Source organism: Amphiura filiformis, chromosome 16 (assembly GCF_039555335.1).
Source record: "Amphiura filiformis chromosome 16, Afil_fr2py, whole genome shotgun sequence".
In the NCBI taxonomy this organism is placed as follows: Eukaryota; Metazoa; Echinodermata; class Ophiuroidea; order Amphilepidida; family Amphiuridae; genus Amphiura; species Amphiura filiformis.
The window spans coordinates 3973494-3997943 of record NC_092643.1 but is presented as its reverse complement, the minus strand read 5'-3'; the positions used below and the strand labels follow the sequence as shown (position 1 = coordinate 3997943).

The window sequence follows — 24450 nt, the reverse complement described above, 5'->3', positions numbered from 1 at the left end:
TTTACAATGTATTTACAATATATTACAAATAAGTATAATGGTATCATCAATTACAAGATAATTATAAATACCATGATTCAAAATACAGAAATACAATAATTATATTTATATACAAAAATCAAGCAAATAAATGAATAAAATATAGATAAAGACAGGCCTAAATTTCTTTAATTTTTGATTGAAATTGGCCTAAAGTCATATTTTCCATCTAAGCTCTTATTGTCGGTGGCAAAGAATTCCATGCATAGCCTGCCCTGACATGAAAAGTACGTTGACCTGAATTTGATTTAAATTTTGGTACAATCAATGTATGATTTCTAGTTATATGATTATGGTTATCATGAACAAAATCAAATTGAGAAGATAAGTATGATGGATATTCATTCTTTAAACATTTGAAAACAGTCATTAATAGAGTATTATGCCATCTTTGATCAAGTTTAACCCACTGCAATGTATTCATTAAATCATTAGTTGGTGTCCTTATATCTGCTGAGAGAATTATTATTATTATGAAGTACCTGAAGCCTATTATGGTACTCTACACTAAAATTTGACCAGACTATGCTTCCATAATGAGTGGGGAATAACAAGAGCATTGGATAACATTACAGTGGTTTTGTATGGAAGGAAATATTTTATACGTTTTATTATGCCAGTTCTTTTGGAAATAGTTTTACTAACATTATCGATATGAGCTGACCAAGACAGCTTGCTATCAAATTTCACACCTAGATGTTTAAACTCATCTACTCTTTCAATATCATTGTTGTTATATATTAAATGTACATTGTTGAACTTTACTAAACCCGTACCTGATATTCCGTGTAGTTAGCCGTGTTAGAAAGTCGCAAAGTTATCGTCGAATCTGTTGAGCTGGTACTCTCGATAACTTGATAAAAAATAATAATGTATCGTCAATAAATGTATAAAACTCAAAACATGATGTGTTATATCATACACTTTACAACAGCAACATGCAGTTCTATTAAATGTCTTCTGTTTTATTTTCAGAAAGTCAAAATCATGATGGTGGGACTATGTTGTTCACACGGTCAAAATCTACCTTGGTAGGTACAAGTTATGACATTTCACGAGAAGGAAAGCTTCTTTTTTGAATAATATGCTTTGCTTTTTACTTAACAACGTCATTCTAACCTGTCAATGTTTTGATGTACACCAGGCACAAAAAGAAACTCGTCAGTTATATTCATCCTTGCTGTTCAATAACTTGATAATTTTGGATTATTCTGAAATATACATGTTGTTAATTGGACCTTTCTTTCTCATTTGACACCCTGTTCGTGAACATTGAGCAAGAATTGACCGAGATATGCGCCTCCAAACTCTCAAACCCCAAAATGAAAAGTTGCAATTTTAACGATTCAATTGTGCCTGTTACACTGTGTGCTTTATTGATTGGCCCGTGGTGCTTGTGTGCAATACAACGATGCATTCCCATTGAAAATCGTTGAAAATGCAACTTTTGATTTGGGGGTTTGAGGCTTTGGAGGCGCATATCTTGGTCAATTCTTGTTCGTTTATTACGAATAGGGTGTCAAATGAGAAAGCAAAGTCCAATTAACAAAATGTATATTTCAGAATAATCCAAAATTATCAAGTCATTGAACAGCAAGGATGGATATAACTGACGAGTTTCTTTTTGTGCCTTGGTGTATATGAATGAACGCATCGTCGTATTTGCGCCATCTGACCCAGATACAGAAAGGGTACTGCTGCCAGTCGCAAAATTAAAGTTGTCCAGATTTTGACATTTTTTAAATGTTTTGAATTATCTTTTACATATAAAACGTTTTTAAAATGTTTCCTTGACCTCCATATAACTGTTTATAACGTTGTAAAAAAATTTGTTTCTTTACTGAGATGTTCACTTTTCTCTTTTACACTTAGATCGTCGTGTCTTTATTGTACAGGGTGTCTCAATAAAAATAGGCCTTGTGGTTTAAAGGACTTAACTTAAAATGTGGGCAGTAAAATTAAAACTTTTTTAAAGATTCAAAATCATGACGTTTCTTCTTTAAAATGGTGCACAAATCATCAAAATTCGTTCACATATAGTCGGGTATCTACCAGGTTTTAATGTGCATCCCCCCAGGACTCTACCAAACCAACTTTTTTAGCTTCCTTTTATGGTCCTATAACACATTCAAGATGTTGACAAAAAATATTTCCATATTTGAGCAACTTTGAAATTTGACCACTGTGTTGACCTTTAACCTTGAATATGGCCGGAGTGCCGGGAAATATTTTTTGTTAACATCTTGAATGTGTTATAGGACCATAAAAGGAAGCTAAAAAAGTTGGTTTGGTAGAGTCCTGGGGGATGCACATTAAAACCTGGTAGATACCCGTCTAATATCACTGAGATAATTGGGATTCTACAAATAGACTCATTTTTGGACCGTTCCAATGGGCCAATACACATTAAACTTTACTATACTGCATTGTGGTTATGGACAAAAAGAAATGAAGTAAACTTTCAGTCTTGCTGGGTATGAGTTTAAAAAAATCAACCAATCAATTAATCTCTCAAAGAATGTTTTTTACACCTTTCTCTTTGGGTTAACAATATGTGAAAGTATATCTTTTAAAAATATTGTTCAAATATTTCTTTAGTAACAACAGGGCCATGGGGGTCACTTAAATTTCATAGTATATAAATGCATGACCAGAAAAATACACAAAAATAAGGTTCTTTTCCAATAATGAATCTCACGAATGGGGGGGTCAAAACGCTAGTTGATACACGACTAGATATTTTCAAAACATAGCCTAAACAGGATTTACCCTTTTGAGCAAAAACTCCCCCATACAGATATTAAGCGCATTTTAACAACAAATAAGCATGATTTTGATCTGAAAGGTACCACCAATACAGGACTTTAAAAGAATGCACCCTTTATGTGTGTTTGGTTTTTTTTTTTTCAATATTTATAATGTTTGAGTGATGGTCCTTGTGCAAAAAAGTCGAGGAAACATGCTTTTCGAAATACCTGGATCATTCTAAACGCATCAATGAGCGTTTTTGACCACCTACACTCGATTCACGCGATTCATTCTCTGAAAAAGACCCTTTTTCTGTTCACGCATGTGTACACTGTAAAACTTAACTGACCCCATGGCCCTGTTGTTGCTGGAGAAATAGAAGGTATATTTTCACATGTTAACCCAAAGAGAAAGATGTTAAAAACATTCTTTGAGAGATTGGTTGGTTGATGTTTCCAAAACTGAGCTGGAGTTTGCTTCATATCTTAAATTACATGCGCATTTTAACAACAAATAAGCATGATACGGGCTGGTATTTTACCAGAGTGAGGGAATGAGCGCCCTCTGCCTCCCTAGCTCAGTTGCTGAACATGCCAGCTTTATGGCGGAGGAAACCATCAGGTTCAACTGCCAGTATGTTCAATGTCTTGACCATTTGTTTTTGCTACTGTAACGATGTAGACAGTACAGCCAGCGACACAATAATGATGAGATATTGCTCCGTTCTCCTTCTAGTTACTCATATTATGGTGTTCATGGCATTTGTTAGGTTAGGTTTAATACCAGGTCTTTCAAGAGCACTTGTGAGTTATATTCCGGCCGGACGTTGTCCTTAAACTGCTCGGGTGCTGTTTTTCTGGTAGGGCTAGTAATAGGTTCCTTGCCATGAACATCAAAACTCCATCTTCATTTTCTTGAGTATTCAAAGGGGTCAAGGACGGTAGTGATTATCTTCATATTGGAGTAGCCTATCCCAATGGCTCTAAATCTTCATCATGGGCCAAAGAGCGGAAGAGGAAGATTTACATCTCAACGGTCATTAGGCTGGTGTTGAACATGTCATCATTGGTCAACCTTCCAACACTGGCCAACATGTTCAAGATCAGGGGCGAACTACTGCATATTGGTAGATCTCGGCTGCTGTGTGTCCAGAAATAAGCTGAAACAGGGCTGATCACCCGTAAAGCTGTTGGGACTGGTCCAAAATAATTCCCAGCAAACATTATGATTACGAAACGAAAACTACAAGCAAATCTTCAAAAAATACCGAGGGTAGATGAGTGGCAGTCTACTGTGGACTTCATGACGGACCAGCGGGAACTCGGCACACCATCACGAACTGATTATTGTCGCCTGTCTACCTACCTTCAAACCTCTTGTAATATTTACTTATAATGTCCGTACTGTAATCAACAAGGGAAAGTGCATCAGCTATTTATGGGCTGTGCTGATGCAGGTATTGACATTGCCGGAATTCAAGAACATCGTCTCATTACACAGTGTTACACCAAGCCCAACTGATGAACTTTGGTCAGATGATAGGAACTGGGTTTTAATATTCAGTTCTGCTACCAAGCAAAGGCACGGAGGAGTTGGTCTGGTCATGTCCAAGCACATTCACAGATGTCTTAAGAGTGTTGAAGCTGTTTCCGAGAGGATACTATTTGTAACATTCCATGGCAACCCTCAGCTTAGCATCACTGTTGTATATGCACCCACTGAGTGCGCAACATCTTCTGACAAGGAGGAATTATATGCATCTCTATCTGACCACCTGGATGGTATGAAAAGGCACAACATCTCATCCTCGGCGATTTTAATGCCAGAATAGGAACAGATAGTCATCTTTCCCATCCTTGGGTCATTGGTCCACACTGCTACCATGGTTCAACCAATGACACTCAGACCGGCCCAGATGAGATTCCCCCAACCCAGGAATCGTCTCTGGACTTGGACCCATCCAGCTGGATCAACCCATGCACAGTTAGATCACATACTAATAAACAGCAAGTGGGTACATTCTCTCTGCAACTGTCGAGCATACAACTCAGTAGAAAGCAAGAGCCATGCGGTCTACCAAGTTGGGTATCAGATGCAACCATCAGACTTAAACTTGAAAGGGATGAGGCCAAAAAAGCGGTACTCCATTTCAAAGTCTCGTCAATCTAGAGAAAGATGGAGGAACTTGAACACCAGCCTTAACAACTCTTATAAATCTGATGAGCTTGCTACCCTCAAAATGCAGATGGAAGACCTGAAGCTGGCCGACGAGATGGGAAAATTATACACTCGCTTTCTGGGAAAAACTCAAGGAAAGGGGTGAAAGTTAAAAAGAGAGATGGATCAGCTCCAACCAGTGACCATGAACTGCTTGAGGAATGGAAGGAATATTTTAGCTCACTCCTTAACAACGACAGTGGCACAGCCGCTTCAGAACTTCCTGCACCAGCTGTTGAAGATCTTCCTATTATCACTGAGGCCCCAACTCGTGAAGAAGTAGTCGAAGCAATATCAGCCATGAAGACCAACAAGGCAGCAGCATTGGACTGTGCTATAACTGCTGAAGCGCTTCAGGGAGGAGGGGATAGCATGATTGATATGATTCTCGAATTCTGTATGGAAGTATTCTCAACGCTGACACCGCCACGTCAATGGGTCACGAATGTAATCATTCCTCTACCAAAGAAAGGTGACCTCTCTCTCATGACAAACTACCGTGTTATTTCACTTATGTCCAATCCCGCAAAAGTGTACAACAAGATCCTGCTGAACAGGATCCGACCTCACATTGATCCTTTGCTGAGAAGCAACCAGGCTGGCTTTAGATCGGGTCGCAGCTGTGCTCAGCAAATACACATTTTGAGGAGGATCATGGAAGGCTTCAAGGAGTACCAACTTCCCTTAACAGTCACTTTTGTGGACTTCGACTTCAACAGGTCTGTCATGTTTTCAGTGCTGCGGCATTATGGAATACCAAAGGTTGTGGTCAATGCCATCCAGGTGCTCTACAAAGACTCCAATAGCGCCGTTATGGTAGATGGCAGTATCTCAGAGCCTTTTAACAACTGGAGTGCTTCAGGGTGATGTGTTGGGACCATTCCTGTTCATTATCCTGGTAGACTACCTTTTGAAGAAATCAACTTCTGGAATTGACGCTGGAATTGTTACCTACCCACGTCGGTCAAGCAGGTATCCTGCCAAGATGCTGAATGACCTGGATTTTGCTGATGATATTATTGCCCAGCTGGAATCGTCCATAGTCCGGGCCCAGTCACAGCTTACTAGGACTGCAACTGCAGCAGCAGATCTAGGCCTTGTCATCAGTGCACCTAAGACAGAATATATGACTGCAAACTGTAACGCCCAACTAGCACTTGAAGTCTATGGTAGTACCATCAACCATGTCACAGACTGTTCCAAGATGGGCTCTAGTGTTGCAAACCTAAAAAGAAGAGAAGCACTAGCCTGGGCAGCTTTCTGGAAACTGGAACGCCTTTGGAGAAGCCCGTCCCTGCCAATCGAAACAAAAATCAAGCTGTTTCAGACAACGTGTGTTACAGTATTCATGTACGGGTGCGAGTCATGGGTAATTACCAAGGACATGGAAAACAAGATCAATGCATTTGCAACATCTTGCTAAAGAGTCATAATAAACATCAAGCGTGTGGTCGGATTCCATACGAAACCATCTACAACCTGACCAACACCACTCCACTGGTTGCCAGAGTCAAGATTCACCAACTCAAATTTCTCGGCCATATACTGCATCGTGAAGATGGCGAGCCTGTGAAATAATATGCGCTTTATATTCCACCACATGGGAAGAGGAAACCGGGACGGCCACGTACACTGTACTTACCGTATGTCCATCACCTCCTGGGATATACTGAAGGGCTGAAGGGATCGCAAAAGTTGGAGAAAGCTTGTAGTCGCCTGCTCCGCAGCCGACTGATGATGATGAAATTACAATGCAGCACATTATGTGTATTGCCCTATTGGAACGCCCCAAAAATGGGTCCATTTGTATAACCCCAATTATCTCAGTGACGCGTGAACATATTTTGATGACTTTTGCACCATTTTAAAGAAGAAACGTCATGGTTCTTGAATCCACAAAAAGGTTTTGATTTTACTGTCAACATGTCAAGTTAAGTCCCCATATCCACAGGGCTTATTTTTATTGAGACACCCTGTATACACCAAAAGACGCTTTTTTTATTGAGACACCCTGTATACACCAAAAGACGCTTTTTTTAATCCAACAGCATTTGTTTTGTTCCGGTTTTATTTTGACAAAGCACAAATATTTGCCCTTTCATGCCTTTGGGCACTTGTTTAACCTTATACTGTCGACATACATTGCAAAATATTACATCAATGGCAAATAAGTGCTACACAGATTACTAATACATTGCTTTATACCTGTTGTTGTCTTGGTGTATGTGAATGAACACGCCGCCGTATTCGCACCATCTGACGCAGATACAGAAATTGTATTGCTACCAGGCACAAAATTAAAGTTGTCAAGTATGTGCGTTTGTTGAGAAGCTGCAATTTGTTGCGTTTGGCTTTCGTAAGAGTAGGTCATGGTAACACTGCTAGGATTCTCAAAGTTGGACAGAGTAGGACTATCGAATAAAACTTGACTGAATGAACTAGGACTAACAGTTGGGCAGATTATTTCTGTGAAGAAATTATGAAGTACAAGTTGTTGATTCAGTATAATGAACTAATTTTAAATACAATTTATGTTGATTTTTAGCCCAAATCAGGCAAGTTTATTGAAGTCACGTAGTATTTTCCAAACGTATGGTGTTGCTGCAATGGCAAAATTAAAATTGTCCAGATTATTGCTGAGAAGCTGCAATTTGTTACTTTAGAATAGGTCATGGTAATCCTGTTAGGGGTTTCAAAGTTGGACTGAGTAGAACTATCCATTGAGACTTGACTGGATGAACTAGGATTGACAGTTGGGCAGATTACTAGTACAATTTGTTGATCCAGTATAATAAACTATGTTTAAATAAAATATTTGTTCATTTTTGGCCCAAATTAGGCAAATTTATTGATGTCACGTAGTAGTTTATTCATTTGGATGTCACTGCTTGATAAAACATTAAAAACCAGAACATTTTCAAAGTTAGGAAAGTCAAACAAAATGTTCACCGATCAACCTTACCAACAGCTAGGATTTAAATAGTTTTAAAATGACACGTAGCTTGGATATACGTAGCTTCGGTATAGTAATAGTTGTAACACAGTTCATGTGATTTTGATCGTCATTTCGTACCATATCATGCAAGTAAGTGTTCTTCGGAATTTAGATGTCTATTGTTATTGTTTTATATGATGATTAGAAATCAAATCAATGTTTACATTTTCAAAGATAGCATAGGAAACTAAATACTTGACATTCAACTTACCAACAGCTAGGACTTGAACAGTAAATTGACACATAGCTTGAGCACCCGTAACATCAGTAGTTGTAACTAACACAGTTCGAGTAGTTCCAGTATTAAACGTGCTACCAGAAATTGGAGCATAGATAAAGCTATGCGGAGGAGTACCGCCTGTAGCAGTTACTGAATAAGTCACTTCGGTAGATGTTTGTCCTGAGTCGACCCTTGTTACTATGTTTGTACACAAAAGGGTTGTCTTTCCCTCTGTGCAAGTATGGCGTGTATGTGAAGGAAGAGAACATCATACATTAGTTCATGGAGCATATTAGAAAATAATGTTCTTTTTAATTTTTAACCATTTGCCATGTGTATTATATCGCGAGTTTCAAAATATCAAAATTAGAAAGACATTCCTTGTTTTCACAATGCATTTAGATATTTGTGATGTGCTCTCAGGTCCCACAATAAATACGTGAAAACGTTACTATCCCCGCCCTTAAAGTAGTAATTATTAGTGTGATTATACTGTTTTGTCCCCCCTTTATTGAAATGTTTATTAAAAGTTAAGTATTTTGTTCTCAGACATTAGTTTTCACATGTTATAAGATATAATATAAGTTTAATTCTTGTGTAATATTGTATTGTGATTTGATCGACAGGATCTTGGGACACACACTGTAAAAGAGACACTTGATATTTAAGTTTCTGAAAATTATAACTTGGGATATGGAGAAAACCTGATTTACTGGAATTTGCCCAATATTACAAATTCGGAATTGCAAAATGTGTAATAATTTTGCAATTCAATTAATACTTAAATTTGATGATATTTATCTACAGAGTTCCTATCCCTTTCTGTATAGTGGTCAATGCATGAGGATTTGTTCACGATTGCTGGTCTTGGTATGCCATGCCCATGGCATGCGTATTTATAAAAGCATGCAAGAAATAAGAAAAATGTCTTCATTGATGTTTTGGTACAGGAAGGAGTTTTTGGTGAATCCATATTGGAACAGAAAGTTCACGTAGAAACTGAAATTGGTAGGGATTCAGTTAAATTGAAATAGTTGGGAATTCAACTACATGTGGACAAAATGAAAATGTAATTGCAATTAAATCAGCAAAAGCTGGAAATAGAAGAAAAGGCACGCCAAGAAAAGATGGCGCTTGAAGAAAAGGAAAAATTAGCAAAATTGGAACTTGAGAAACAAAAACTAGCAACGAAAGAAAAAGCGCGCTAAGAAAAGATGGCGCTTGAGCAACAGAAATTGGCTATAGAAGAAAAGAAAAACATACAAAGCTGTAAATCAAAGAACAGTTAAAAGAAAACGAAATGGAGGAAAAACACAAGTTCGAACAACAGAAATTAGAAAAACTTGGTGAACAATACTCATCAAATTTCTCCTACGTCAAGCTTTGATGTTACCAAATATGTCAAGCTTGTGCCAAAGTTCGAACAAAAAGAGGTAGAAAACTAGAAACCACAGTTGTGTTTGACCAAACACGAATATCTATGCCCGTAGCCCACACTCTCTCTAACACCCCACCAGACCATCACTCTCTTATACTCCACCAGACACTCACTCGCTCTAAAACACCACCAGGCTGGCTCTACTCTCTCTAATACCCCACCATGCCTTCACTCGCTCTTATACCCCATCAGACCATCAATCGCTCTAAAACACCACCAGACTGGACCATACTCTCTCTAATACCCCACCAGACCCTCATTCTCTCTTATACTCCACCAGACACTCACTCGCTCTAAAACACCACCAGGCTGGCCCTACTCTCTCTAATACCCCACCAAGCCTTCACTCTCTCTTATACCCCACTATACACTCACTCTCTCTAAAACACCACCAGACTGGCCCACACTCTCTCTAATACCCCACCAAGCCTTCACTCTCTCTTATACCCCACTATACACTCACTCTCTCTAAAACACCACCAGACTGGCCCACACTACCCTACCAAACATTCACTCTCTCTTATACCCCAGCAGACCCCACTCTCTCTTATACTCCACCAGACACTCACTCGCTCTAAAACTCCACCAGGCTGGCCCCATACTCTCTCTAATACCCCACCAAGCCATCACTCTCTCTTATACTCCATCAGACCCTCATTCTCTCTGAAACACCACCAGACTGGAGAATACCCCTTTAATCCCAAAACATTTTGTCCCTTTAAGCGGTTAACCTCTTAACCCCATTGTACGTCGTGACGTATATTTGAAGCCTTCATCATTGCAAATACAGGTAGCTACCAAAATTCTACCTATTGCGATACACTGTGTTAACCGGTCGTACCTATTTTGCTTTTTAAAGCATATGAACTTTGACCTCTGGGGTTGTGGCTAGCATAGCATACTTCTAGGGTCATAGGCCATCATTGTACCAAGTATGAACCCTGAGGGCGCTATAGTTTTTGAGCTAGAGCTGTTTGAAATTTTACACATATTGCCCCCTGTAGCCCATGACCTTTGACCTTTGGGGTCGGGGGTACCCTAGGATGTATCTAGGGGTCATGGGCCATCATTGTACCAAGTATGGGCCCCGAGGCTTCTTTGGTTCTTGAGCTAGAGGAGTGCAAAGAAGTGGTCTTAAGAAGGAGGAGGAGAAGGAGGAGAAGCCGAAGACTAAACACAACAAATACAATATCTATGCCACCGTTCCACGGGCATAGATAAAAAGAGGTAGACAAGTACTTTGAACACTTTGAAAAGATTGCTACAAATTTGAAATGGCCTAAAGACCATTGGACCCTGCTGTTACAAAGTAGTTTTGTGGGAAAGGCCAGCTAGATTTACTCATCTTTTTCAAGTGTAATAACTATGATGAAGTTACACAGGACAGGAAGTCCTAAAGGCCTACGAGCTGGTGCCTGAAGCCTATAGACAAAAATTTAAAAGGTGCAAGAAAGCAAGCAGATCAAACTCACGTTGAATTTGCTAGAGAAAAAGAACAAATGCTTAAGGGACTCGATCTTTTGTGCGTAATTATAGAGGGCCAGGGGATTCACTCTATCATTAAAACAATTATTTGAAGAAGTCAAAGAGCCCTAGGAATAAAAACTGTAGTGTAATTCACGCCAGATACAATTTCTTTATACGACAAAAATAATTTTTGTAATCGATCAAAAAACAAACGTTTTATATCAATTTTAAATTTAGCCTGAATCCGTAAATATGGTACCCCTTTTTTAGGTCAAGGCTATTTTTACCATTATGCAGCGAACCATTGTTGAAGCTATTTCACATACATGTACAAAACATTCCAGAGAAAGAATGAGGACATATAGTGTTGAAATATCTTTTGTTGATTTCGAATGATAATGTCATGAAGTCGAAAATTTTAAGGTCAAATTCCTAAAACCAAAACAAACATTGCGACACAGATAATTCCCGACTTTCGCAATTTCATCATCACATCAGTGTCTTTATTATTTGTTTGAAACCTTTCCCAAACGTTCGTGCTATTTATGCATAATACGGCTAATCTATATTTACAAAACGCGTCTTTTTTTAGTAAACAAAAGGCTAAAGATGGCATTATGAGATTTATCTTTTATCATTACACTCATCCGTTCAACTGCCACGGTGGCCGAGCGGTAAAGCGCTAGACGCGTAATCGAAGGAAGTTTAGAATCGCTGGTTCGAGTCCCAACGAAGCCTGTGGGAACTTTTGTTTTCTTCAAAATTCATGATCGCATTCCGAAATGAGTCACTTGTCGGTAAATCATGTATCGTATCCTTAATAGGTGACTCAGCTCAAAAGAAATCAAAGATGATTTTGGTCAACTTAGGGAATTAGTTGTCATATATAGAAGAGTTCAAAAGATGTGTCCATGCTGGCATTAAAATATGAAAGTCTTTTCTGATCATGCCATACGTACAAGAGGTCCCATTCTTTGGAATTCTTTAGATAAAAATCTGAAAGCTTCAAAATCTGTTAAATATTTCCGTAATCAATTCAAAACAAAACTGATCTCTAAATATAATTAATCTTTTCCGTGAGCACCCCCCCCCCTTCCCTTGTCTTTTGATTATGTTATGTAATGTTGATTTATTTTATTAATTTCATCTGATTTCAGGGAAAGGCTAACTTTTTTTGGTCTTCCAGCCTTTTCCTCCATATGTACCGTGTTTATATTTATATTTTTTTGTAATGTCTTTGATTTTTATGGAAATAAAATATGAATGAATATGAATGAATGAATTAAAACTCATTTGGATGAGAAAGCTAGTAAAATTAAAACACTTCATGAGGCAGCAACAATCGCAGATGACTATGGCTTAACTCATAAGTTGACTCAAGCAAATTTAGTCATAACAGAAGTTATGGAAACATGCCTAACCAACCTAAAGAAAAACAGGGTGGTACCCAAGAAGGAAAAACATAAATCTACTTCACAGCAAAGTGCAAGTGGTAAAGGGACATCAGGGGGTTTAAATAGTAAACCAAAACGCGGGACTGACTTAAAACCCAAAATAATCTGCAATTACCATGATTGCTGTAAGAGAACAGGACCGGACATGCAATGACCCAGCGTTATTTCTTAAAAAAACAAAGGATCACGAAGACTGCAACCATCTACTAATAATACTGTAGGATGTGCCGTATCACTTGAATCAAAAGAGCCAATAGTAGTCAGTCAAATCAAGAAACGAGAATTCCCACATAAGGGAAGTAATGCAGACAAAGTGCGTGAAGAATTGGAACCTTTTGTGTTAAGAGGGATTAGTATCACTTGATGATAATCCACAGCCCATAAGATCGTGCGAGATACGTGCTGATCCTGGAAGATATTTTCTTAAAACTGTATTATAGTAATATGTAATGATTTTAGTATGTAATTTGTGTATAGAGTATGTAGAGTGTATACTTATATGCTTTTTATGTAGTTTAATATTTTAGCAATGTTCTTCTGCATCTGAATTTTTCTAATGTAAGCGCCTTGGGGCATGTGGGGTTTTGTTTTCAATGTAAGGCGCGTTTTATAAATCCCACTTACATACATACATACATACATACATACATGAGAGCTTTTGTTACACGCCATTTCAAAAGATCACAGCGTGAAAAACCAAAACATATGCAAAATATATACAAGAAACAATTGAAAATCAAAAGAAAAATTAAGCAAAATGAAGCATGAAGCAAACAAAATTATGTTTGCGAAAACAGGTGGGTTTTGAGGCCTTTTTTAAAGGCAGAGACTGTTTGAGCACTTCGCACAGATGACGGTAAATTGTTCCAGATCAGAGGTGCATTGTAGGTAAATGCCTTGTCGGATTTAAAAGTCCAACTGCGTATGATCGGCACATTCAAACGTGTGCGATCTGAGGCGGATCTGAGGCCCTCGCGAGGATTCTTAAGTTCCAGACATGATGACAGGTATTCTGGTCCAATGCCGGCAAGGCATTTAAAACATACAGCATGGCTTTGAATGTTATTCTATCCTCTACAGACAACCAGTGGAGCTGATGTAAAAGCGGCGATACATGGTCCCTTTTCTTTGCACAAAAGATGATTTTTGCAGCCCAGTTTTGGAGGGTCTGAAGGCGAGCGATATCAGTAGTGTTGGCACCCATGAGGAGAACATTGCCATAATCAAGCCTGGATAAGATAAGTGAGCGGATAATGTCATTACTAGTATCAAAGTCCAAGAATCGTCTAATGCGAGAGATATTGCGAAGGTGGAATGAAACACTGCGTGTGAGTGAAGAAATTTGGTTACGCATTGTCATACAGTTATCGAAGATAACTCCAAGATTTCGGACTGTTTCCGATGGTTCAATGGCCTCACTTCCAATTTGGAGTGTGACAGCAGGCATCTGGTTCTTAACATGAGATGAAGCGGCGATGAAGAATTCAGTCTTCTCACGATTGAGTTGAAGCATATTGCACGTCATCCATGATTGAATGTCACCAATGCATGATGTAAGAGAGGATAGTGCACGATCAATGGACGACTGACATGCCGGGTCAAAGTTGGTATACAGTTGCACGTCATCTGCATAAAGATGGTAAGAAAGGCGGTGTTCGCGTATGATTCTTCCAATTGGGATGGTGTAGATGCTGAAAGATATGGGACCAACAATTGACCCCTGAGGCAGACCGTAGTCGAGGGCACACTTCGCTGATTGGCAACCATTTACACATACACTGGTGGTTCGTCCGCTGAAATATGATTTCATCCACTGAAGGGCTGTGCCACTGATACCAAGTTCTTGATGCATTCGCTGAAAAAGGATGTTATGGTTGACCGTGTCAAAGGCGGCACTCAAGTCTAATAACACAAGAAAGACCCCTTGTCGATGATGAAGAGATGTCATAATATCATCTTTGACCTTTAATAATGCCGTCTCTGTGCTATGTGCTGCACGATACGCCGATTGCAGTGGCTCACCCAAATTATTATCTTGCATATGTTTGGTAATGCTGTTTACAACAATTCTCTCAATGACCTTAGATAGGAACTTAATGTTCGATACAGGTCTATAGTTCTTTAAAATGTTCCTATCAAGAGATGATTTCTTAATCAATGGACCTATGATGGCATGTTTTAAAGTGTCCGGGAACACACCTGTAGATAAAGACAATTTGACAATTTTGGTAATGGTATTGACAAAAACCTCACAGTTGCTTTTCAGAAACCAAGTGGGTACTGAATCTAGAATACAATGTTTAGCTGCAAATCCATTAATAATCTTCATAACATCATCAGCACTAACTTGATCAAACTCAGAAAGAGTACATGAAACATGACTTTGATACACATTTACACTCAAATCATTGACACTGTTTCTTTGCTGCTCCAGACCTTCCTGGATCTTATCAACTTTTTCTTTGAAAAATGTAGCAAAGTTGTCACATAAAGTTGGTAGAGAGTCATGAGATGGAAGAATCTTATTATTGTTATTCAAAAGGCTATTTACAGTTCTGAACATTGATTTTGAGTCAGCATCTTTCAACTTGCCTTGTAGATAAACCTTCTTAGCATTCTCAATCATGGTATTTACGAGCTCCAGTTGTTCAAGGTAGAGTTGGTGGTGAACCTCAAGACATGTTTTCCGCCACTGTTTCTCATACCTACGGCGGACTCTCCTTGCCTCATGGATCTCGTTGTTATACCATGGTTGATGAATACGACTGCTACGGGTTTTCTTTATAACAGGAGCATGTTTATCTACAGTGGCAGATAGAGCATTCTCAAAGTTAATGATGGCACTATTTACATCATCTTCAGAAATCAAGTTCTCACAGTTCATTGTTGACCAAAAGTCATTTTTGAAAGCATCCAAGTCGATGGTCTTGAAATTCCTGGACGTGATTTCCTCCTTTTGGACTTCTGGTCTCGGAACTTTGAGTTTACAGTAGATGATGTGATGATCAGAACCCATCCTTGGACCTATTGACCAGCTTGCAACAAGGTTCTCCTCTTGTCGTGAGAGTATCAAGTCGAGGGTATTACCATCTCTGTGGGTGGGACCGACGATATGTTGCTGCAGGTTAACTCCTTCCACCGAGGACAAGAAGTGACTCGCATCATACTTAGCAGGTTTATTTACATGTATGTTAAAATCTCCAACATATATGACCTTGCCAGACAATGTGTTGATATACATTAAAAATTCGTCAAACTCGGTAAGGAATTGTCTGGTGGTAAACTTGTTCACTTTAGATGGAGTTGGCCTATACACAGCAACAAAGTTGATCTTTCTAACATTGTCTAGTATGATGGCATGTTCAAATGAGATGGAGTCAAATGTCTTAGGTAACAGTTGGAATTTTAGAGACTTGTGATGCACGATACCAATACCGCCATGGTTATCATTTGGTCAGGGACAAGTTCTCCGATGGCAACTTGATCAGAGTCAACACTTAGCCATGTTTCTGTCAGGAACATAGCATCTATGCGGCGGGCTAAAACAATATCATGACAAGTTGTAGTCTTTTTTCTTATACCTCTTGCATTCCAGTGGCCTATGTTTAGGCAAGACTGGACTGGGTCATTTGATGGGGATGTCAAACATTTCTGTTTCACTTGTGTACCAGCGCTACAGCCTCGATGAGTAGGCTGAAATTTGGCCTTTTCAATACCCAATGACAAAACAGTTCTCCATGTGTCTTGGGGCAGTCTAGCATTGCTCAACTCAGAGCCTCTGAACTTAAGTAAGTCACTTCTAGTGTAAACTCCCATTGTATAATGTGAAGTGATGATGGGGTAATTACTTAACAGTTGTGTAGGTGCTAGAACCAAATCAATATAGACTAGCACCAGTCCAATGAAGCTAATCACAGTGTAGTTCATTGATCTAAATGAAGCAATGGTAGCCATGAGCATTGAGTACAGTAGCTAGCATGAAGAAATAAGGATGGAAAATACTTGCAAAGTCTGCTGCAAACACAAACATAAAGTTGCTCAAAATAGTCAGTAGGCATCCAATGACTATTAGTACAAATCTCAAATGTGGATTTCAATTGTATCTGGTAGAAATTAAACACATTTCTGGAGCTGGCTGCCAAACACAGGCGCATCAGTCAGGTGTTTCTAGAATACACTTATTATTATTATTTAATTAGGCTATAGTAGCGATCTAATTCGGTGTTGAAATGAGCAAAATTTTGAGTCACACCTTCATTGAAAACAGCTCAACTATGTTAAATCAGAGGCGGAACCAAACTGGCTGATGTGGAGACTAAGCCAGTTTGCGTCGGTCTGATACTCGTCTATCCTCGTCTTTGACCATGCGCAGATCTGGCTGGTCAGGAAGATATTTAATATCCCGAATTTATAATAGGCCTACCAGTTCCATCGTATAATCGATTTGCTAGAGAATATTTGTTACCATGTTTGATAAATTTATCGTATTTATCGTATAATAAAATGTAGCCAAATGTACATATGTGTACATAGTGTGTGGATCCACTCTTCTACGGACTTGGCTACTAAGCATGCGGGGAAGGATATGGCGGTATGCTGACCTGGGTCAATATGTTCTGGGCAGATGAGGTCCGACCGATTGCCTACGACCTTGTGTGCGATCATGTGTGACAGGCAATTCCCGATAATAATCAAAGTTTCCTGGTTGTATGTGGTCGCGTCTTCTAGCTCCAACAACCAGACGAGCTGCCGCTATGTAGTAGTCTTATCGAGGTATTTCCTCAGCTTCCACAGCTGGTTAAATGACTGAATAGGCCTTGTATAACAATAGCCAGGAGCAGACTAGCATTCTACCTGTTCTACGTGCTACGGTTATACACGTAGTTGATTGTGTATTCGACCTTGTATACAACTCTTTGCGCAGCGGTAGAGACATTTTTGGATTTAGTATAAAACCAAATAGTTGTAACTACCCGTTTGGAGGGATGATATCGATTGTTTCCAAACATACTAGTATTGCAAATAATTCGTGCACATTCACTTCTATAATATGCATTTCAAATGAGTGCTCACGAATGTTCTCAATTTTTAGAAGGACCAATAGAGGTTATCCGTGTTCTATAAGCTGCATATCCTATCGGCGACTGCTATACCTTGTTTAGGACTTTCAAAAGAAATACCTGCATGGGCAACCATGACTGTTTCAAAATAGCCCGCCAAAGTCATGCAGGTAACTCCAAAGTCGTGCATTGAATTGGTTTGAATGATGAATACTACGGGAACCAGCGCCTTTTGTTAGAAGTCACACATGAGTAAAGTGGATAACCTCTATTGGATGGTACCAAGATTTTCAAACGCCGTTTACTCAGAACAGCAACTTTGCGTATTCGTCACTCTGCCGTGTTCATAACGATATGTACCTTAAGTTGGTGCTACATGTTTCTCATTTTGCTAGTGCCAGTCAAACACCTTTTTAGCCAATCATTAATCCTTTGTTGAAGATTATAATAAGCCTCTACTTGTGTATAGAATTCGTAAATAACTCTAGTCTTTGTTTACTTTGGCTAAATCCTGTTGAAGTGGTGACATTCCTGAACTTCGTTGACTTGGGGATGATTTGAAGTGACCGCCAATTATAACCATTTGATATTTAATACCAGCAATGTCGAAAAATAGTTGTAACTACCCGTTTGGAGGGATGATATCGATTGTTTCCAAACATACTAGTATTGCAAATAATTCGTGCACATTCACTTCTATAATATGCATTTCAAATGAGTGCTCACGAATGTTCTCAATTTTTAGAAGGACCAATAGAGGTTATCCGTGTTCTATAAGCTGCATATCCTATCGGCGACTGCTATACCTTGTTTAGGACTTTCAAAAGAAATACCTGCATGGGCAACCATGACTGTTTCAAAATAGCCCGCCAAAGTCATGCAGGTAACTCCAAAGTCGTGCATTGAATTGGTTTGAATGATGAATACTACGGGAACCAGCGCCTTTTGTTAGAAGTCACACATGAGTAAAGTGGATAACCTCTATTGGATGGTACCAAGATTTTCAAACGCCGTTTACTCAGAACAGCAACTTTGCGTATTCGTCACTCTGCCGTGTTCATAACGATATGTACCTTAAGTTGGTGCTACATGTTTCTCATTTTGCTAGTGCCAGTCAAACACCTTTTAAACTAATCATTAATCCTTTGTTGAAGAGGATAATAAGCCTCTACTTGTGTATAGAATTCGTAAATAACTCTAGTCTTTGTTTACTTTGGCTAAATCCTGTTGAAGTGGTGACATTCCTGAACTTCGTTGACTTGGGGATGATTTGAAGTGACCGCCAATTATAACCATTTGATATTTATACCAGCAATGTGGAAAAAGAGAAATAATGCAGCACCGAAATAATCTACCCTTTTGCCGAAGAAGAAAGGTTTAACAAACCATAACTCCTCTTCTGGATATCGTTTGAAGTCAAATGATAAAACATCGTAAAGCTTGTGATATGATATATATTTTCTAAACACGGAAGAAAACAAAATTGACCGGGGACCGACTTTACGAGTGCTTCGTAGTGGACGGTCACATTAACACTGATTATACCCGCATGCGAAGCATGGACGGGTATATTGTTATCCTGTGGTTTCTTCTCCTTCTTCTCCTCCTTATACCCGCATGCGAAGCATGGACGGGTATATTCCCATCCTATGGTTATACCCGCATGCGAAGCATGGACGGGTATATTTATACCCGCATGCGAAGCATGGACGGGTATATTCTTATTCTGTGGTTTCTTCTCCTCCTCCTCCTTCTCCATCAAACACATCATTCTGTCAAGGCTAGCGCTAAAACTACAAAGGCCCTTGGGCCCATATTTGGTACACTTATGGGCCCTACCCCGTAGAAGTGCCTTTTGCCCATCTTGGCCCCAGAGGTCAAAGGTCACGGGCCCCAGGGGCCCAAATGTGAAAATACAAAGCATGCCATTTCTCATCAAATGAAGGAGCCTCAGGGCCGTGTGTTGGTATACTGATAGCCCCAGGGGTACTCTGTATTTACAAGTATACATGAGCCCCATATGTTATATATTATGGGCCCCAGGGCCCCAAATGTTAAAAATAAGGGGCAACAGATTGACCAGGCTAGCTCTAAAAGTACAAGATCACTAGGGCTCATATGTGGCATATGTATGGGCCCTAAGTTGTAGATGTGCCTTTTGCCCATTTTGGCCCCAGATGTGCAAGGCTGGGGCCCCAGGGCCCTAATGTTAAAAAACAAAGGGCCGGCCGTTTCTCAGCAAATAAAGTAGCTACAGGATTCAGATTTGGTACACAGATAGGTCTTTTAGTATTATATGGTCATATGTATATATAACCCCCATATGTCACATAATATGGGCCCCAGGGCCCCAAACGCTAAAACATAGGGCCGGCCGTTACTAAGTAAATAAAGCAGCTACAATGCCCAGCTTGAGTCTACTGATAGCACTTGAGAATCATACTTTAACATATGTACATGAGCCCCATAAGTCATATATATTGGGCCCCAGTGCCCCAAATGTTAAAACAAAGGGCCGGCCGTTTCTCATCATATAAAGCAGCTTTATGGCTCAGTGTTTGTACACAGATTGCACCTGAGAATTACATTGTTATATGTACATATGAGCCCCATATATCACATAATATTGGCCCCAGGGCCCCAAACGCTAAAACATAGGGCCGGCCGTTACTCAGTAAATAAAGTAGCTACAGTGGCCAGCTTGAGTCTACTGATAGCACTAGAGAATTATATTTCAACATAATTATGTACATGGGCCCTCATATGTCAAATATTATGGGCCCCAGGGCCCAAAATGTTAAAACAAAGGGCGGGCCGTTTCTCATCAAAGAAAGCAGCTTCCGGGCTCAAAATATGTACACAGATAGCACCTGTGAATTATATTGTTACTAACACCCACACACCCATCCACCCCACACACACGTAGGACTAAATAGACAGATCGTATTATATCACAATTGGAAATACCAGCGTGAAGGGTTAAGGCTGTTCCAGTTAAATTACATACCCATTGATGGCTGTTCCATTTAATTTACATACTCCCTCTGAAATGGCCCCCCAAAAAGGCTGTTCCATTTAATTTACATACTCCCTCTGAAATGGCTGTTCCATTTAAGGGATCTAAAATGAGCGTTTATTGCGTTTCGACAGTATTTTTTGTGGCACATGAGAGCACCTCAGACCTATCGAATTGTATTCTGAATACGAAGCATGTCTTTTTTCATTTTTTGAAAATCACAATATAATACAAATTTTATGACAAATTATAAAAATTTGATATTTTTCGAATTTTTGAAATATAACAGTCCTCGAAGTAAATTATATAAATCTAATGATATATTTTAAAGTGTATGTAGCAGGGAGGAAAAGCCGACGGTCAATTGAAAATTTTGACCTTTCATATTGAAGATATGGATTTTTTTTTTCCAAAAAGACCTAATTTTTTTGGGTCTTTTTTGGGAAAAAAATCCATATCTTCAATATGAAAGGTCAAAATTTTCAATTGATCGTCGGCTTTTCAACCCACCTACATACACTTTAAGTATAAATCATCAGATTTATAAAGTTTACTTCAAGTACTGTTAAATATCAAAAATATCAATTTTAATGACTTGCCATAAAATGTGTATTAAATTGCGAATTTCAAAATTCAAAATTATTTGATATCAGAATGACATTCTTCGTATTCAGAATGCAATTCGATATGTCTGATGTGCTCTGATGTCCCAAAATAAATACTGTCCAAACGTTCATACCCCAGCCCTTAATTTGCATATTCCCTCTGGAATAGTTTCCCCCTAATCATATTGCATAGCCTCACTGTGAGTAAGAGATACTGACAACAGCAACATATGGAGAGTAAGAGAGACGACTCCCCTGGGAGGGGACTTTTTACAATTTCTTTATTTTTGGTGCTACGACAGTGCAACCTACATTCAATTAAAGCTTGTGACTTGGACTTTCACTTTTTACACATTTTCTGCCCAATTGGGCGACTTTTTACAATTTCTTTATTTTAAGTCCTCAGCAAATAAGGACTGTAAGTTTGGGTACACCGATAACATGCGGGTATAGCCGTATTTGTGTACAAATATATAGCCTTCTAGTGTTATCCTGTGGTTATACCCGCATGCAGGGTATCTTCCCATCCTGTGGTTTCTTCTCCTCCTCCTCCTCCTTCTTCTCCTATCAAACACATCATTCTGTCAAGGCTAGCGCTAAAACTACAAGGGCCCCAGGGCCCATATGTGGTACACTTATGGGCCCTACCCCGTAGATGTGCCTTTTGCCCATCTCGGCCCCAGAGGTCAAGGTCACGGGCCCCAGGGGCCCAAATGTAAAAACACAAACCATGCCGATTCTCATCAGATGAAGCAGCCTCAGGGCCATAAGTTGGTACACTGATAGTCCCAAGGGTACTCTATAAACACAAGTATACATGAGCCCCATATGTTATATATTATGGGCCCCAGGGCCCCAAACGTTAAAAATATGGGGCAACAGATTGACAAGCCTAGCTCTAAAGCTACAAGGGCACTAGGGCTCATATGTTGCACATGTATAAGCCCTAATATGTAGATGTGCCTTTTGCCCATTTTGGCCCCAGATGTACAAGGCTAGAGGCCCCAGGGGCCCAAATGTTAAAACAAAGGGCCGGCCGTTTCTCAGCAAATAAAGTAGCTACAGGGCTCAAATTTGGTACACAGATAGGTTTTCAGTATTATATTGTCATGTACATATGTACCCCATATGTCACATAATATGGGCCCCTGGGCCCCAAACGCTAAAACATAGGGCCGGTCGTTACTCTGTAAATAAAGCAGCTTTAGTGCTCAGAGTTAGTACACAGATTGCACCTGAAAATCACATTGTTATATGTACATGTGAGCCCCATATATTACATTATATGGGCCCCAGGGCCCCAAACGCTAAAACATAGGGCCGGTCGTTACTCTGTTAATAAAGCAGCTTTAGTGCTCAGAGTTAGTACACATATTGCACCTGAAAATCACATTGTTATATGTACATGTGAGCCCCATATATTACATTATATGGGCCCCAGGGCCCCAAACGCTAAAACATAGGGCCGGCCGTTACTCAGTAAATAAAGCAGCTACAGTGCCTAGCTTGAGTCTACTGATAGCACAAGAGAATTAAACTTCAACATATGTCCATGGGCCTCATAAGTCAAATATTATGGGCCTCATGGCCCCAAATGTTAAAACAAAGGGCCGGCCGTTTCTCATCAAATAAAGCAGCTTCCGGGCTCAGAATTTGTACACAGTAGCACCTGAGAATTATATTGTTATTAACACCCACATACCCCCTCCCCACCCTACACACGTAGGACTAAACAGACATATCCGTATTATAATTATTAATATAATAATTGGAAATACCAGCGTGAAGCGTTAAGGCTGTTCCAGTTAAATTACATACCCATTGGCTGTTCTATTTAATTTACATACTCCCTCTGAAATGGTCCCAAAATAGGCTGTTCCGTTTAATTTACATACTCCCTCTAAAATGGCTGTTCCATTCAATTTACATACTCCCTCTGGAATAGTTTTCCCCTAATCACATTGCATAGCCTCACTGTGAATAAGAGAGACTGACAACAGCAATCTATGGAGAGACAACTCCCCTGGCAGGGGACTTTTTACAAGTTCTTTATTTTAAGTGCTACGAGAGTGCAACCTGCATTAAATTAAAGCTTGTGACTTGGACTTTCAATTTTTACACATTTTCCACCCAATTGGGCGACTTTTTACAATGTCTATATTTTAAGTCCTCGGCAATTTGTACACAGATAGCACCTGAGAATTATATTGTTACTAACACCCACGCACGCACCCATCCACCCCACACACGTAGGACTAAGCAGACAGATCGTATTATATCATAATTGGAAATACCAGCGTGAAGCGTTAAGGCTGTTCCAGTTAAATTACATACCCATTGGCTGTTCCATTTAATTTACATACTCCCTCTGAAAGGCCCCCAAAAGGCTGTTCAGTTTAATTTACATACTACCTGAGTAAGAGAGACTGACAACAGCAACCTATGGAGAGTAAGAGAGACGACTCCCTGGGAGGGACTTTTTACAATTTCTTTATTTTAAGTGCTACGACAGTGCAACCTACATTCAATTAAAGCTTGTGACTTGGACTTTCACTTTTTACACATTTTCTGCCCAATTGGGTGACTTTTTACAATTTCTTTATTTTATGTGCAGCAAATAAAGACTGTAAGTTTGGGTACACCGATAACATGCGGGTATAGCCGTATTTGTGTACAAATATATAGCCTTCTAGTTATACCCGCATGCGAAGCATGGACGGGTATATTGTTATCCTGTGGTTTCTTCTCCTTCTTCTCCTCCTCCTTCTCCTCCTTCTCCATCAAACACATCATTCTGTCAAGGCTAGCGCTAAAACTACAAAGGCCGTGGGGCCCATATGTGGTACACTTATGGGCCCTACCCCGTAGAAGTGCCTTTTGCCCATCTTGGCCCCAGAGGTCAAAGGTCATGGCAAAGCACGCCGTTTCTCATCAAATGAAGCAGCCTCAGGGCCCTGAGTTGGTACACTGATAGCCCTAGGGGCACTCTATATATACAAATATACAAGAGCCCCATATGTTATATATTATGGGCCCCAGGGGCCCAAATGACACAATATGGTGCAACAGATTGACAAGCATAGCTCTAAAAGTACAAGATCACTAGGGCTCATACATGGCATATGTATGGGCCCTAAGTTGTAGATGTGCCTTTTGCCCGTTTTGGCCCCAGATGTACAAGGCTAGGGGCC

At 39.6% G+C, this 24450-nt stretch overlaps 1 protein-coding gene across 1 annotated transcript in view; it reads right to left on the bottom strand.

The window, feature by feature from the left end:
- LOC140136455 (uncharacterized) overlaps positions 1-24450 on the bottom strand; it is a 252714-nt gene that overhangs the window by 5593 nt on the left and 222671 nt on the right. The window contains exons 4-6 of the mRNA XM_072158177.1: positions 8211-8450; positions 7210-7470; positions 816-892 (exon numbers count right to left, since the gene is read on the bottom strand). Coding sequence (XP_072014278.1) covers positions 816-892; positions 7210-7470; positions 8211-8450 — 578 coding nt within the window. The remainder of the gene's footprint in view (positions 1-815; positions 893-7209; positions 7471-8210; positions 8451-24450) is intronic.